Raw genomic sequence first — 17,570 nt, 5'->3', positions numbered from 1 at the left:
ATCAACCGTTCCTGGGGGAGGTAAGTAAACGTTAAGTTCACAGGTAAGTAAAACACTTACAGGGTTCAAGGTTGGGTCCAAGGTAGCCCACCGTTGGGGGTTCAAGGCAACCAAAGTTACCACACCAGCAGCTCAGGGCCGGTCAGGTGCAGAGGTCAAAGAGGTGCCAAAAACACATAGGCTTCAATGGAAACATGGGTGCCCCGGTTCCAGTCTGCCAGCAGGTAAGTACCCGCGTCCTCGGAGGGCAGACCAGGGGGTTTTGTAGGGCACCGGGGTGGACACAAGCAGGCACAGAAAATACACCCTCAGCGGCACAGGGGCGGCCAGGTGCTGAGTGCAAACAGGCATCGGGTTTTGTATTGAAAGCACTGGGGAGAGCCGGGGGTCTCTTCAACGATGCAGGCAGGCACAGAGGGGGCTCCTCGGGGTAGCCACCACCTGGACTAGGCAGAGGGTCGCAGAGGGTCGCTCCTGCACTGGGATTAGGTTCCTTCAGGTGGTCCTGGGGGCTGCGGGTGCAGTGTTGGTTCCAGGCGTCGGGTCCCTTGTTACAGGCAGTCGCGGTCAGGGGGAGCCTCTGGATTTCTTCTGCACGCGTCACTGTGGGGGCTCAGGAGGGTCATCTCTGGTTACTCACGGACTCGCAGTCGCCGGGGAGTCCTCCCTGAGGTGTTTGTTTTCCGCAGGTCGAGCTGGGGGCGTTGGGTGCAAAGTGGAAAGTCTCACGCTTCCGGCGGGAAACATGGAGTCTTTAAAGTTGCTTCTTTGCTGCAGAAAGTTTCAGATTGTTGAACAGGGCCGCTGTTCTCGGGAGTTTCTTGGTCCTTGGTTGCAGGGCAGTCCTCTGAGGCTTCAGAGGCCGCTGGTCCCTGTTGGATGTGTTGCTGTTGAAGTTTTCTTCTAAGTTGGGAGACAGGCCGGTAGGGCTGGGACCAAAGCAGTTGTCGTCTCCGTCTTCACTGCAGGGCTTCAGGTCAGCAGTCCTTCTTGTTAAGGTTGCAGGAATCTAGTTTCCTAGGTTCTGGGGAGCCTCTAAATACTGAATTTAGGGGGGTGTTTAGGTCTGGGAGGGCAGTAGACAATGGCTACTGGCCCTGAGGGTGGCTACACCCTCTTTGTGCCTCCTCCCTGTGGGGAGGGGGGCACAGCTCTAATTCTATTGGGGGAATCCTCCATCTACAAGATGGAGGATTTCTAAAAGTAAGGGTCACCTCAGCTCAGGACACCTTAGGGGCTGTCCTGACTGGTGGGTGACTCCTCCTTGTTTTCCTCATTATCTCCTCCAGCCTTGCCGCCAAAACTGGGGGCAGTGGCCGGAGGGGCGGGCATCTCCACTAGCTGGGATGCCCTGAGGCGCTGTAACAAAGGGGGTGAGCCTTTGAGGCTCACCGCCAGGTGTTACAGTTCCTGCAGGGGGAGGTGAGAAGCACCTCCACCCAGTACAGGCTTTGTTCCTGGCCACAGAGTGACAAAGGCACTGTCCCCATGTGGCCAGCAACATGTCTGGTGTGTGGCAGGCTGGCAGAAACTAGTCAGCCCATACTGGAAGTCGGGTATGTTTTCAGGGGGCATCTCTAAGATGCCCTCTGGGTATATTTTACAATAAATTGCACACTGGCATCAGTGTGCATTTATTGTGCTGAGAAGTTTGATACCAAACTTCCCAGTTTTCAGTGTAGCCATTATGGAACTGTGGAGTTCGTGTTTGACAAACTCCCAGACCATATACTCTTATGGCTACCCTGCACTTACAATGTCTAAGGTTTTGCTTGGACACTGTAGGGGCATAGTGCTCATGCACCTATGCCCTCACCTGCAGTATAGTGCATCCTGCCTTAGGGCTGTAAGGCCTGCTAGAGGGGTGACTTACCTATGCCACAGGCTGTGTGAGGTTGGCATGGCACTCTGAGGGGAGCGCCATGTCGACTTGGTCATTTTCTCCCCACCAGCACACACAAGCTGTGAAGCAGTGTGCATGTGCTGAGTGAGGGGTCCCCAGGGTGGCAAAAGACATGCTGCAGCCCTTAGGGACCTTCCCTGGCATCAGGGCCCTTGGTAGCAGGGGTACCAGTCACAACGGTCTTACCTGAGTGCCAGGGTTGTGCCAATTGTGGAGACAAAGGTACAGTTTAGGGAAAGAACAGTGGTGCTGGGGCCTGCTTAGCAGGGTCCCAGCACACTTTCAAATCATAACTTAGCATCAGCAAAGGCAAAAAGTCAGGGGGTAACCATGCCAAGGATGCATTTCCTTACACCCTGAGAAACCAGTAGAACGTAGCCAGTCGTGGCGACGTAGGGCCACTGACGATGAAATCGCTCTGCCCAGCGAGTCGGTCGTGTTCCAACCACACCGGATCGTAAACTTGGCTGCATCTCTCCCATCCTTGACAGCCTGGGTGAGAGTGTCCTGTACGCCCTCCGGGACCTGGGGCAGCACCTGTGCGACCGTATCCCATAAAGTATGGGAATAATGGCCCAATAGGCAAGAGGTGTTTACGGACCTCAATGCCACGCTGGTGGAAGAAAACATCTTCTTCCCAAGCCGATCCAGCCTCTTGGATTCCTTATCCGGGGGAGGGGAAGGGAAGGCACCACTGGAAGTAGAGGCTTGGACAACCAAGCTCCCAGGAAACTAGGGTCGCTCAGAGCGTGTCTATGGCAGCTGACCGTCCTATTCACAGGAGCCCCTGTACTGGGTTTGGACCACGTACCCAGAAGGACGTCTGTAAGAACCTCATTGAAGGGCAACATCGGCTCTGATGTTGTCACCCCCGGCTGAAGCACTTCTGTCAGGATATTCATCCTGACTGGCACCGTAGGCAAATCTATGTCCAAGACCTCAGCTGCCCTATGCACCACCATAGTGAAAGAAGCACCCTCCTCCGTAGCCACATTAGGAGGAGAGACCATACCAGTATCTGGAGACGTGTCCAGTCCACTTGCCTCCCCTAGATCCTCATACCAGTCCTGTTGTAATTCAAATTCTAAAGGGTCCTCAGACCCGTCCCATTCCTCTCCTGCGTCTGGCTGATCTAAATAATGCTCAGACAATGATCTGTGCCGAACTGGCTCAGTCGAAGTCGGAGTCGATGTCGATGGCTCTGCCGGAATTGGCGACGTCGTACCCGGCGCTGAAGGCGGTCTACTGTGAGGGACCGGAGCTGAAGCCGCCGGCGTTGAATCCGAAGGGGCCCCTGCTGACCCCGCGGGGCCCCAAGACCCACCCAAGGGTGCAGCCCGCTCAAAAACGAGGCGCGTGGCCTCGTAAAATTATTTTTAATAATCCCGGAAATTTCCTTCCCGGAAAGGGGGGAAGATGCGGAGTCAACCCTGGCGACGGCTCCGCGGAACCACGCTCGGAACGTCGATGTTCCCTAGACACCTCGTCGGCCGACGTACGCTTGGACTTCTTCTTCTTCTTCTTGTGCCTCTTACCTTCGGATGACCTTAAATGCGAGATAGAGGATTTGGGGCTCCGGGAGCGGCGCCGCGACCTCCTCCTACTGCGGGACCGTGACCTCCGCGGAGTCACGCCGACCGAAGACGAATGTCAGGCTGCAAGAAGCTTGAGGGATCTCTCCCTCAAGGCCTGACAGTCGGAGCACGAGGTGGAATCGTGATCCTACTCCAGGCACCAAAGACAAACACGGTGCGGGTCCGTCACCGACATGGTGCGATGACACGCACCACACGGCTTGAACCCTGTCTTTCTCAAAGACATGACTTCAAACAGTCAAAAAAGCCTCGACAAACCGTCGAAGAAGGGTAGCTCTTTCCGGAACTGCTCTTAACCGGCGCGGAAGGAAAAGAACTCACGTACGCGCGCCGAGAATATATAGACAACTGTGACATCATAGACGGCTCCAACGCCGCTGATGACGCACGTGGAGCTGGTCGGCGCACGGGGATCCGAACGACGACGCCCGACGGCGCGCGCAGGTTACTGCTCAGAAGAAACTCCGGATTCGAAGCTGACGCCAGGGAATTCTAAGGTAAGGAAGCTGCAGCTAGAAGTCTCTATCAGATCAAGGAATTACATTGGGAGAAAAGACTGACCCCTAAGATGCCATTAAGGATGGCAACAGACTATAACTAGGGAATATGACAAGTAAATTCTGGCACTGGGACACAATAGGTTTCTCCACCTTAGCAGAAGTGCAGGATGCAAATTGTATAGTACCTTTTGAGTACCTACAGAAAAAATATCAGACGCACAACCCACAATGGCTGAGGTACAGACAGCTGAGACACACACTGGAGGAACATATAGCACAAAACAAGGAAACCCAGGAAGAGTCCCCTCTTAAAATTAGGCTGTTGGAGGGCAGAATAAAGAAAAGAATAGTCTCACTCACATATGGCACCCTCATGAGAAACTCACAGAGCCTAGTAACATGCCTATAGGAAAGATGGGGACAAGAAATAGGGGAATTAGATGAAGAGGACTGGATGACCGCCCTGGGATTCCCTAAAGCAGTTGCAATAAAAACAAGCTACCGTCTGATACAAATCAAGATAGTTCACAGGACATACTACACAAGGGTGCTACTGCATAAAATAGGAAGAGCAGATAACCTGTGGTGTTTGAGACAATGAGGATTGGAAGGTACCTTGATGGATACATTGGGGAATATCCCAAACTGTGTCATTTCTGGGAGAAGGTGCGCAATTGGGTACACCTGGACCTGCAGCCATAGACTGCTTTGTTGGGTATTTTGGGACCTAGGCACATCGCAAAATGCCAGAAAACAGTGATTAATATGGGATGCATAGTAGCCAAACGGTACATAGTACAAAGATGGGGGACAGATGTCCTCCCAGATAGGACACCTGGGAAAGAGGAACGGAGCACTGTAATCTGTTGGGAAAAAATATATATATAAAGGGAGGGGATGCATGAAGAAATTCAAGAGAATATGGGGTACATGGGAAATGCAGAGCCTGTAGGAAAAGGAAGATTAACACAAGGGAGAGGAAACGTAATGTGGAGACTTACTAGCCAACAAGTTAAAACGCAGGGGAAAAGAACCACAAACCAGGAAGGGCTTGGATACCTGCAGACCCCTGATGGAAGCCAGAGGTTTACTGGGCAGGGTTAAATCAGGGTGGGATCATTGGGAGGATATGTGTAGGCCTATTAATTTTCCTCAATTGTTAAGAGACGATGGTGAAGGGAAGATTAACTGTCAAATGGACCGCCTGAACACCTTTATTTTACTCAGGATATGAAGCAAAGTTGTTCAATGTATTGGAGAAATAAAAAAATAAATACAGAAAAAATGATGGTGGCTAATGATATCTATCATAAGGGCATTTCCTCAAAGAAACTGTAGATAACTGCCACCAAGCAGCGACTTAAACCCATATACGCCTTGGAAGGAATGCAGTGGAGTAACATGGGTTTTGCAGAAAATATAGGGTGCAGCGCAAACTGGAGGATGGGCTGGATAAAGTACTAACCTGCTGTACCATTAAATGCTTTGTTATGCAACTGGTTTTGCCTAGAGCCTCAAACCTTGTGGCATTTTGAGATAAAGCTCACATACTTATCAAAGTTGATGTCCAGCATGCCTTGTTTCTCCTGGCTCCGCATTAGCAGGGGGGTGTCAAGGCGCTTCATAGCTTGCTTGTCCAAGCCCTGCGACCATTCAGTGAAAATCTTCCTCACCAACTCCTCCAAGACCTGTGCCAGATGATGGAACTCCTCCATGGTTTCTTCCCCGATGCCAATGCGGGGTAGAAAGAATGCATTTGAAAGACTCTACATGATGGAAAGGAGAGAAAACAAAGCATTGCACAAGTATTTTAGAAAAACTTTCTTGTAAGGAGTTCTACACTGTCATCAGTTGTTGCTTTGCTTTTCGCAAATAAGGAATCTGCAGCTATAAGTCTCTATCACATCTTAATTTTATTGCACAGTAACAAGCAAACCTAAACTCTGTTATTTTAATTTGAATACATCCCACCATCCAAAACTCTTACCACAATAAAACTTGCATTAATGAGCCACAAGACTAATAAATCCACCAACCTTGAGCACTTAACATCCTCTTGTAACACTCTGTGGCATCATCATTGACAGTCTTAACAAAGCGCTTGGAACACAAGCCCCTCGAAATGTTGCACACAACACCTGATAAAACACTTACACACACAATGCACACACTTTCTCGTACATATACCAGCTCTCACACACCATGGACCCTTAGCTTCCACAAATGAAAACAAATCATTTGCTTTTGCCTATGGTGCTTCCCTATATCATACTCCCAAGCTCCCTCCTCCACTGCTTGCCAATATTCAAGACTGCTTCTTAGAGGTTTCTCTCCCTGCCCCCTCAATCCTTTTTGACAAAGCAAACCTAGAACTAGTTAATTCTTGAAAGGGCAGACTAATACTGGGACAGCAAAGGGAGTTACTGTCAACCTCCAAAACGTCCAATGGAAGAGATTGGGCAGAATGCCAATTGACCTTCATTTAGGTATTTGGCTCATGGTGTCTCAATGGCCCCAGAGTGCTGAGGTTCAAAGGCAGGAGCACACCTCTGTACTACCATCATGTCTGTGTCAAGTTTGAACAATTGTCTGATTCTACAGCATCCTAAGACTTGCGACAGGAAGTTTTTCAACAACGAAATCTCCCCTTGCACTGATAGCTTAATGGATGACTGACTGGCATCCTCACAAATAACAGACAGCGGAGTGACAGACATCCTACCCTTGAGAACTCTAGGGCATAGCTCATTGCTTGGCATCCTTCAAAGTCATGAAAACTAAGTGAACAAAATGGGATTTTCTGCAAAGCAATATATTTGCACAGATGGAGAGCCAGTCATCACCAAACTTACCTGGGGCACAGCAATCCTTAAGTCTACCATGAGAGATGGATTGCAGGCTGTAAGGAAATTAGGAAATACTCTAGAAAACAAGATGGATGTCATAGTTACAGAGTTGAATCCCTCTGTGCGGACTCTGGCAAGAACTCTAAAAGAGTAGGAGTGATTGAAAAAACACTGCAGCTACTTTAAACAGTGAAAACCAAAGTGTTCAGACTGCACAGCAATGTACCGATTGTAGGAGTGACAGAAAGAGAAGAAGGCCAAAGCATTAAACATGCCTATATCGGCCATCTTCTTGGACAAGATGACTCATGAACACCAGTGCTAATGCTACGGCTGGCTGCTCCTCCTCAGACAAACATCGCTTGAATCTTAAATTCTAGATATACAGATGCAACGCTCCAAAAAGTAAGAATTTATGGACTGCTGACACTTTGCAATGTTAAGATTCTATTCTTTCCAGACTTCAACCAAGCAGCCAACTCAGGAAATAATATATCAAGTATATGATGATGTTTCTGACAAAGCTAAGCATAGTCACTGAAGGAAGTTCTTGATATTTTTTTTTCATGTGACCCACTTCCTTGAAGGGGGTCACATGAAGGATGTTGAGTCAGGAACTGTCAACACAACACCAAAGATCCAATGGAAGGAGTCAGATGGTGCTCAGGAAATACAGCACAACCGCAGACACTACCAAGGAGAGACATGACCATGGAACCAGTCAGGTAGAGGATCAGACAGAGATGAAGAGGCACATGGATAATGATGTGTGGCGACAATTAATAATAACAGAGGCAAATGGACCAGATGGCCTGCCTTCGTAGGTTACTGTGAAGAACGCGGATTGGTTAGTCCATCAAAAAGCTCAAAGGTGCTCACACTGGCAACGAGATTAGATGTAAATAGAGATTTGAGGCTGTTGCAGACTCTAGTCAAAAGCAGAAAAGGGAAAAGGAATGGTAGAATTAGGTTTTGCATTAATTTATGTGGCTAGAAGGTCTACCCCAGGAACACCTATGAACGGTAATGCTACTATCTATGATAATTTAAATTAAATCTGTAGGTTAGGGTGAAAGACTTCTTGTATTTGGAGATGGTGAGTTGTTTGAGAGCTGCCACACAAAGTTATATGGTGGAGAGTAGGTAGGGTTTTTTGTTATAAGTTATTTGTGAAAGGGATCACATCTGCTCTCAATATGACTCTTCCTAAATTAAGACAATGTGGGGACCACGTTAATAACCTGAAACGTAAATGGCTTCACCCACAAGCTTAAAAATTTATAGTTCTCCCATTCCTAAATAATCATAAGCCAAATGTGGTGGGCAATAATTGTAGATTTGCGGGAGGCAGATGCATTTCCCCGTTCATTCAGGGTTAACTTTGGTTTGTGTGGAGTGGCAATTTTTAGAAGGAAAACATCCCCTTACAAGGTGGAAATTTCTTGACACACCCGCATGGATTTAAGCAGCTGTTACTGGCTTAGTGAAAAGAAAATAAGTTACTGACCTGTAACTTCAGTTCTCTACAGTTGGTATCTTTCACAGACTCACATGCTTGAAATGTCCCCATCACTGAAGTGGGAAACTCCAGTACATGCATAGCAACAAGAAAACTATTTTCTTTGGAACGAACTAAAAAAAAGAGCATGCCCAACAGCCAGTACATCTCATCTCATCTGAAAAAACTCGAACGTGAAACACTGAGGTGGAAACTGAAACGGTTACTGTGTCCTTTTTTACCTAGTTGCAACAGTCAATGTGCCTTCATAACACTGAATGCCGCCTGAAGTGCAGGTCGAGACACTGGAATAGCAACTGACCTCGGCAAACGTCCTGTGCAGAAGGGGAAGGAACTCACTAGGTGCATTACCAAAACTGAACCTAAAATGTCAGCAAAAAACACGGACCAAGGCTCTCTCAAAAGAAGTGTAGCGCCAGGAGAAACCCTCCTCTGGGTTCCACCTATTTTCCAGCGAACAGGAAGTGGACTGGGGTGGCTGAGACAGGTTTTCCATGTGAGGATTGGCTCCTCTTAAAAATCTAACGTGACATCTTTGGGACACCTTTTCGTGTTCCCTGTTCGTGCGCGGGCCCTTCCCGCTCAGCTGGAAATGGAGAGAGCCGGCATGGTAATAACAGAAGGCTGTGCGCTTACCTCCATGGGCCTTTCGATGCGATAGCGCAGGCAGCGCGCCCAGTGGCCCTGCCCAGCATAATGTGGAATGTGGGAGGCCAGGTACGGTGGCTTTTTGCTCAACTCCTTGTTGACCAGCTGAAGCTCTTCCTTAAAATGCATGTAGACCTCCACGGCTTTCTTATCAAATGTGCGCTTGATAGTCTGCGAGGAAGGTAAAACAAATCGGTTACAAAATCATCAGCTGCTCTTCTTAACGGTATGCAAGCACACATGGCAGAAGGATGAGATACATCCTACTATCAAGGCCCATCTCAATCAGAACCACTCGTTAGAGTCGGCCATCCCACCACACTATCCCTTACTTAAAACAAACCTCAGATCACAACTGGAGCTTTCACTCCTTACCGAAATGCAATTCCAATACAAAGATGCACAAAGACAGACAAAGAGGTGGGTGGATTAGTTAACAATACCTCGCTTCCACTGAACTGAATGCACAGAAGGTACAAGAAATACAACCTAAGAATACGTGTCAAGAATCTTTAAAATGAGAAACTAACTTCGACGTTGTTCCTGGATGACATCAAGAGAAGTTGTGACAGGCAGAAACGAGTCAAATATACTTTAGAAGTAATTATCCTTTTAATTTTGCTGCGTGCCCCTAGCGCAACACAACCCATTCTTGGCTCGTGTAGCATTGTATAGCATAATAAACAAACTGGCATTTATTTTTCCCTGATGTGAATCACTGCCCATACACGGTAGTCTTACCGATTAACTGGTGTTCTACTTTTTACCGTAACATATTTCACTCCTTTTTAGGCTCTGAAACACCAGTTTCGCACAGTTTGGTTTTTGTCCCGACCCTGTGCGTTTTAAGACAGAACAGAAATGTGTGTTTGCATCTATGGAAGCTCCAGGTGTTCTTCCAGACAGCAGCAGGTCTGACAACCAAACACGTCTTCGTAGAGTGCTTTAAATAAGATGGTAGTTTGAAAAGAATAGAGGAAATTCCCCTGAGCAGGACAAATGGAAAGCATCCATTATGGAACCACCTTATGCTCATATACATGTAGACATGAGGCAAGCTTCGCTTCTAACTATCCCTGTTCAAACAGATCTACCTGTAAAAGACAGTCTTCACTTCCTGAAACTAAAATGCATTACTGACCGTTTCTTCTATCAAATGTATAAGCAAGGAATCCTTCTGGATATCCTTTTTCTCATCCAAATAGAAGCCCAGGGCCTGTCTGAAGCAGCCAATCTGAAAGCTGAAAGGATAAGTTACTTACCTGTAAATCCTAGTTCTCTTCCAGGGGTATCCTCATCAAAGTCATAAACATTGAATATTCCCGCCCCCGTGCGGGGATCCCGGAGCATATACAAAAACACACATGTATACTGTAAGTATGAAATATATATGAAAGATATAGCATTTTTTTGTAGACAATTTTCATACCAGATTCATGTATACATGTGTATAACAGCAATGCAGACTATAACGAAAAACAGGCTAAAATGCTTTATTTCTATAGAGTGTTTTTTTTTTCTTTTTTCAAACACTCTCCTTTATAATTACAAGAAAAAACTTTCTAAAGCCCCATAGCCGGGCACAGAAAAAGAAGTACCAGCAACACATGTGAAAAAAGAGAAAAAACTACATTGAAAACAATAGAGCATTATTAGCCAATAGGCTGCATGCAGGTTAATACAGCAGAACCACTAAATTTGACATTGTGCCTTTAAGACCCTGAGCACCTCCAGTATCCCACCATGCCTCAGGGGTGTAGGAGAGGTGACAGTTGGTTCACAGTTAGGTCAGTACTTTTTTTACGGTGACAAAGCATCCAACAGATTAGATAGATGGTCTGTACTGCACTTCTAGGAGACTTGCGTCCGGGGAGGAGGGTGGGTTGTTTATGACTTTGATGAGGATACCCCTGGAAGAGAACTAGGATTTACGGGTAAGTAACTTATCCTTCTCTTCCAGGGGATCCTCATCAATAGTCATAAACATTGAATAGATTAGCAAGCCCATCCCCTATCTCTGCGGACTGTCTAATAGAAGTGCAGGAAAAAGACATACATTATGCAAACAAATTTCTCAGAGACGCTTGACCAACTTGAGTGTCCGCTTTGGCATCTGAACCCAAACAGTAATGCCTAGTAAATGTATGTACAGATTTCCATGTAGCGGCCTTACAGATTTCAGAGATTGGAACACTATTAAGGAGGGCAGCAGTAGCCGCTTTTCCTCTTGTCGAATGAGCCTTAGGCCTAGCCAAAAACTGTTTGTTAGCCAATTGATATGCAGTAACAATACATGAAACTATCCATCTAGATATGGTTTGTTTTGAGGCTGCATCGCCTGCTCTCATATGTCCCTAATTTACAAACAGGTGGTGAGATCGTCTAATCAATTTGGTCTTATCCAGGTAAAATTTTAGCACTCTTTTCAAATCCAGGGAGTGCAAGGTTTTCTCCGCTGGAGTATCCGGATTGGGGAAAAAAGTTGGTAGTGATATACAGGGAGTGCAGAATTATTAGGCAAATGAGCATTTTGACCACATCATCCTCTTTATGCATGTTGTCTTACTCCAAGCTGTATAGGCTCGAAAGCCTACTACCAATTAAGCATATTAGGTGATGTGCATCTCTGTAATGAGAAGGGGTGTGGTCTAATGACATCAACACCCTATATCAGGTGTGCATAATTATTAGGCAACTTCCTTTCCTTTGGCAAAATGGGTCAAAAGAAGGACTTGACAGGCTCAGAAAAGTCAAAAATAGTGAGATATCTTGCAGAGGGATGCAGCACTCTTAAAATTGCAAAGCTTCTGAAGCGTGATCATCGAACAATCAAGCGTTTCATTCAAAATAGTCAACAGGGTCGCAAGAAGCGTGTGGAAAAACCAAGGCGCAAAATAACTGCCCATGAACTGAGAAAAGTCAAGCGTGCAGCTGCCACGATGCCACTTGCCACCAGTTTGGCCATATTTCAGAGCTGCAACATCACTGGAGTGCCCAAAAGCACAAGGTGTGCAATACTCAGAGACATGGCCAAGGTAAGAAAGGCTGAAAGACGACCACCACTGAACAAGACACACAAGCTGAAACGTCAAGACTGGGCCAAGAAATATCTCAAGACTGATTTTTCTAAGGTTTTATGGACTGATGAAATGAGAGTGAGTCTTGATGGGCCAGATGGATGGGCCCGTGGCTGGATTGGTAAAGGGCAGAGAGCTCCAGTCCGACTCAGACGCCAGCAAGGTGGAGGTGGAGTACTGGTTTGGGCTGGTATCATCAAAGATGAGCTTGTGGGGCCTTTTCGGGTTGAGGATGGAGTCAAGCTCAACTCCCAGTCCTACTGCCAGTTCCTGGAAGACACCTTCTTCAAGCAGTGGTACAGGAAGAAGTCTGCATCCTTCAAGAAAAACATGGTTTTCATGCAGGACAATGCTCCATCACACGCGTCCAAGTACTCCACAGCGTGGCTGGCAAGAAAGGGTATAAAAGAAGGAAATCTAATGACATGGCCTCCTTGTTCACCTGATCTGAACCCCATTGAGAACCTGTGGTCCATCAACAAATGTGAGATTTACAAGGAGGGAAAACAGTACACCTCTCTGAACAGTGTCTGGGAGGCTGTGGTTGCTGCTGCACGCAATGTTGATGGTGAACAGATCAAAACACTGACAGAATCCATGGATGGCAGGCTTTTGAGTGTCCTTGCAAAGAAAGGTGGCTATATTGGTCACTGATTTGTTTTTGTTTTGTTTTTGAATGTCAGAAATGTATATTTGTGAATGTTGAGATGTTATATTGGTTTCACTGGTAATAATAAATAATTGAAATGGGTATATATTTTTTTTTGTTAAGTTGCCTAATAATTATGCACAGTAATAGTCACCTGCACACACAGATATCCCCCTAACATAGCTAAAACTAAAAACAAACTAAAAACTACTTCCAAAAATATTCAGCTTTGATATTAATGAGTTTTTTGGGTTCATTGAGAACATGGTTGTTGTTCAATAATAAAATTAATCCTCAAAAATACAACTTGCCTAATAATTCTGCACTCCCTGTAGTCTGATTGATGTGAAAATCCGACACCACCTTCGGTAAGAATGATGGATGAGTTCTTAGAACAACTCTATTTTCATGGAAAACCGTGTACGGTTCCTTGGAGGACAAAGCTTGAATCTCACTGACCCTCCTAGCCGAAGTAATGGCTACGAGAAAAGCTGTCTTCCACATAAGGAGTTGCAAAGAAGCTTTGTGGATAGGCTCGAAAGGAGGGCCCATGAGTCTAGATAATACTATGTTCAGCTCCAATGGAGGCGAGGTTTTCGAATGGGTGGAAAAACCTTCTTTAAACCTTCTAAGAAATCCTTGACTACTGGCATTGTAAAGAAAGATTCCTGAGAAGGTGACTTACGATAAGCTGTAATGGCAGATAAATGTACCTTAATAGATGACACTTGCAGACCTGATTTCGCCAGATGGAGCAGGTAAGACAATATGACCTCCTCCTGAGCCAGAATAGGATTCTGACCTTGCTGACGACACCATATGTAGAATCTCTTCCAATTGAACGCATAAAAGCGCCGCGTGGAAGGCCTTCTGGACTCCTTTAAAATGTTCATGCATTCCTGCGAGAGCCCTAGATGCCCATACTGCAGCAATTCAGGAGCCATGCCGTCAAGCTCAGAGAGGGAAGGTTGGGGTGAAGAATCTTGCCTCCCAGCCTGCAAAGGAGATCCGGTCTGAACAGCAGCCTCTTGTGCGGTTGTTTTGACAGGTTGAGGAGATCCATGTACAAGAACTGACAAGGCCATTGCGAGGCTATGAGAATCATTCTGGTGTTGGATCTGTAGAGTTTGTGTATCACTGCTGGTATCAGGGGAATCGGTGGAAAAGCGTAGAGAAATATCCCTGACCAGTTGATCAATAGGGCATTCCCTCGAGACCCCGGACGGTAGAACCTGGACGCGAAGTCTGGGCATTTTTTGTTTACCTCGTCTGCAAACAGATCTAACTGAGGCTGGCCCCATTGAACGAAGATGTCTTCGACGACCTCGTCGTGAAGAACCCAGTCGTGGGCGTCCTCGAGGGTTCTGCTTGGGAAGTCCGCCTCCACATTTTGCTACCCTGGTAGGTGAATTGCTGTAAGAGACATTCCCCTCGCTATGAGCCAATGCCAAATGGCTTGAGACTCCCGAGACAGGGGCCGGGATCTCGTACCTCCTTGCTTGTTCAGATAATACATTGTCGTCTTATTGTCCGTCTGCCCAGGAGAGACTTCCCCTGAATCGATGGTGCAAATGATTTGAGAGCCAGATGAACCGCTCTGAGCTCCAGCAGGTTGATATGGTACGTCTTCTCTTTGCTGGGCCACAAGCCGTGAGCTTGAAGGGAACCCAGATGAGCTCCCCATCCCTGAAGCGATGCATCCGTTACCAGAGTGTCGGAAGTGATTGGATGGTGAAAAGGAACTCCTACTGACAGGTGATGTCTGCGCATCCACCATTGTAATGATTGTCACGCTCCTACCGAAATAAGCATCCTGTCCTCCCAGTGGCCTGTGTGTTGATTCCAGTTTTCCTCTAGAGACTCTTGAAGAGGTCTCATATGCAATCTGGCGTTCGGGACAATGGAAATGCAAGAGGCCATGAAGCCCAACAGATTTGTCACCTGACGGGCGCAGGTGCGGGGGAACCAAGAAGATCGCAACACTTCCTCCTTATTGATAACAGTCGTTCCTCCGAAGGATACACTCTTTCTAGCTCTGTATTCAGTATCGCTCCCAGGTAGTGGAGGGTTTGTGTTGGGACGAGGGTGGACTTTTGGAAGTTGACTTGCAGACCTAGAGATCGGAAAACACTGAGCACAATGTCTAGATGCTTTTTCGCCTGTTCCGGAGAGGAGGCTTTTAGTAGCCAGTCGTCTAGGTATGGATAAATGAAGATTTTCTACTTCCTTAAATGCGCCATTTGAGGCAGAAAGGAAGCACCCTCAACTGATAGTGTTGGAAGGCTATCACAAATCGCAGGAATTTCCGATGTTTGGGAATGATCGGGATATGAAAATACGCATCCTGCAGATCTATGGAGCACATCCAGTCTCCTCGATGCAGTTGAGGGAAAATCTGATGAAGTGCCAGCATTCTGAATTTTTGCTTCCGTATGTATTTGTTCAGCAGCCTCAAGTCTAGAATCGGTCTGAAGACTCCTTCCTGACCCTTTCTTGCTACTAGAAAATAGCGGGAGTATACCCCCTTTCCTCTTTGGGCGGCTGGCACCTTTTCTATCGCTCTTTTCTGCAACAGGGTGCGAACCTCTTTGCGTAGTAAGTTCATGTGAGCAGGTCTCGACTTGGTTGTTGACAAATGAGGTGGAGGTTGTCGGAAAAGAAGAGAGTATCCACTCTCTACAATGTTCAGCACCGATTTGTCTTTTCTTATGCCATGCCACTCGTGAACGAACGCTGTGATACTTCCCCCAACCGGAGTGGTGTACAGTATTAAGGGAAGCAAATCCTCATTGTTTTGCAGGGGCTCTGGGGGTAGACTGCTGAGGTCTGCTTGATCCTCGGTCTCTTGTGGCCTTGCGAGACTGGAAGAGAGGACGCCCTTGTTTTTGTTGAGGTCTTTGAGACCAATGAGGGGTTTGAACCCTCTGTTGGAACGGGCGGCTGTCGTAAGGCCTGTACTTCCTCCTGAAGTCTTTTCTTCTTTCGAGGCCCACTGCCCACATTGTGTCGACCTCCGCCTTCATACGTGACATCTCATCATCCGTGTGGGTTCCAAATAACAAGCTTCCGTTAAACGGAAGATTCATGATACGCTGTTGCGCTTCCTGCTTTAAACCTGTGAGCCTCAGCCAGGAAGATTTTCTCGCGCAAACCCCATGCGCGTATCCATGCGCCACCAAGTCTGCCCCGTCTGCTGCTGCACTGATGATTTGATTGGACACCAGACTTCCCTCCTGAAGGATCTCATGAAAGTCCTGCCTGTCCTCTCTAGGCAGCTTTTCCGTAAATCTGCTCAGCAAATCCCAGAGGGATCGATCATATCTGCCTAGGAGTGCTGAGGCGCTGGAGACCTTCATCATCGACGCCGCCGTGCCACACATCTTCCTCCCCAGAGAGTCCAGATGTCTACTCTCCTTGTCCGGTGGAACCGTTGAGGATGACGCCACTGAATGCGTCTTGCGGGCTGTGGCTAATATGACTGAGTCTGGTGGTGGATCAGCCCTGAGAAACAAAGGATCCTGATCAGGGGCCTTGTACTTTTTCAAGATCCTAGCGGGAGCTGAACTGAGGTTCGCTGGTGTTAAAAAAGTCTCCATGGTTGGTTGGAGAAGACCAGGCACGAGAGGTAACAACTTCTTTAAAACCGTCCTGTGTTGCAGGGTTTCGAAGATTACTGACGAGGAAGGATAAGTTACTTACCTGTAAATCCTAGTTCTCTTCCAGGGGTATCCTCATCAAAGTCATAAACATTGAATATTCCCGCCCCCGTGCGGGGACCCCGGAGCATATACAAAATACACACATATTATACATGTGTAAAAACAGCAATGCAGGCTATAATGTTAAAAACAGGCTAAAATGCTTTATTTCTATGAAGTTTTTTAATTTTTTTTTTATTTTTTATAAAACTACAATAGAGCATAAATATCTACCAAGCCCCCACAACTGGGCTTAGGGAAGTAAGCAGCAGCAAACACTAGAGAAAAAAGAGAAAAAACTGCATTGAAAAACAATGGAGCATTCTTAGCCAATAGGCTGCATGTAGGTTAACACAGGAGAAACATAAAAACTTTGGCACCGTGCCTTTAAGACCGTGAGCACCTCCAGTATCCCACCATGCCTCAGGGGTGAAGGAAAGGTGACAGTTGGTTCACAGTTAGGTCAGTTCTTTTTACGGTGACAATTTGTATAACTGATTCAAAATACAGTCTGTCCTGCACTTCTAGGAGACGTGCGTCCGGGGAGGAGGGTGGGTTGTTTATGACTTTGATGAGGATACCCCTGGAAGAGAACTAGGATTTACAGGTAAGTAACTTATCCTTCTCTTCCAGGGGATCCTCATCAATAGTCATAAACATTGAATAGATTAGCAAGCCCATCCCTAAATCCAGCGGACTGTCCGATAGAAGTGCAGGAATAGATAGGTATTACGCAAATAGATTTCTTAGAGAGGCCTGCCCCACTTGGGCATCCGCTCTTGCATCTGAGTCTAAACAGTAATGTCTAGTAAACGTATGGACAGACTTCCATGTAGCAGCCTTACAAATCTCAGATATCGGAACATTGTTAAGGAGGGCAGTAGTAGCCGCTTTTCCCCTTGTGGAATGCGCTCTAGTCCGCGCTAGTAATTGTTTATTAGCTGGCTGGTAAGTATTAACAATACAAGAAACTATCCATCTTGATATTGTTCGTTTAGATGCTGCCTCTCCTGTCCTCAAATGACCATAGTTTACAAACAAGCGGTTAGAGTGTCTAATCGATTTTGTCTTATCCAAATAAACTTTCAGCACTCTTTTCAAGTCTAAGGAGTGCAATGCTTTCTCTGCCGGAGTC

At 46.7% G+C, this 17,570-nt stretch overlaps 1 protein-coding gene across 1 annotated transcript in view; it reads right to left on the bottom strand.

Annotated features, from left to right (window-relative positions):
- The window catches only part of DNAH2 (dynein axonemal heavy chain 2), a 1,666,550-nt gene that overhangs the window by 1,328,908 nt on the left and 320,072 nt on the right, over window positions 1–17,570 (bottom strand). Inside the window, exons 13-14 of the mRNA XM_069218683.1 lie at window positions 9,000–9,182; window positions 5,550–5,764 (exon numbers count right to left, since the gene is read on the bottom strand). Coding sequence (XP_069074784.1) covers window positions 5,550–5,764; window positions 9,000–9,182 — 398 coding nt within the window. The remainder of the gene's footprint in view (window positions 1–5,549; window positions 5,765–8,999; window positions 9,183–17,570) is intronic.

Source organism: Pleurodeles waltl, chromosome 12 (genome assembly GCF_031143425.1).
Source record: "Pleurodeles waltl isolate 20211129_DDA chromosome 12, aPleWal1.hap1.20221129, whole genome shotgun sequence".
Classification (NCBI taxonomy): Eukaryota; Metazoa; Chordata; class Amphibia; order Caudata; family Salamandridae; genus Pleurodeles; species Pleurodeles waltl.
The sequence above is the reverse complement of the archived record's forward strand: the minus strand, read 5'-3'. Positions and strand labels throughout refer to the sequence as shown.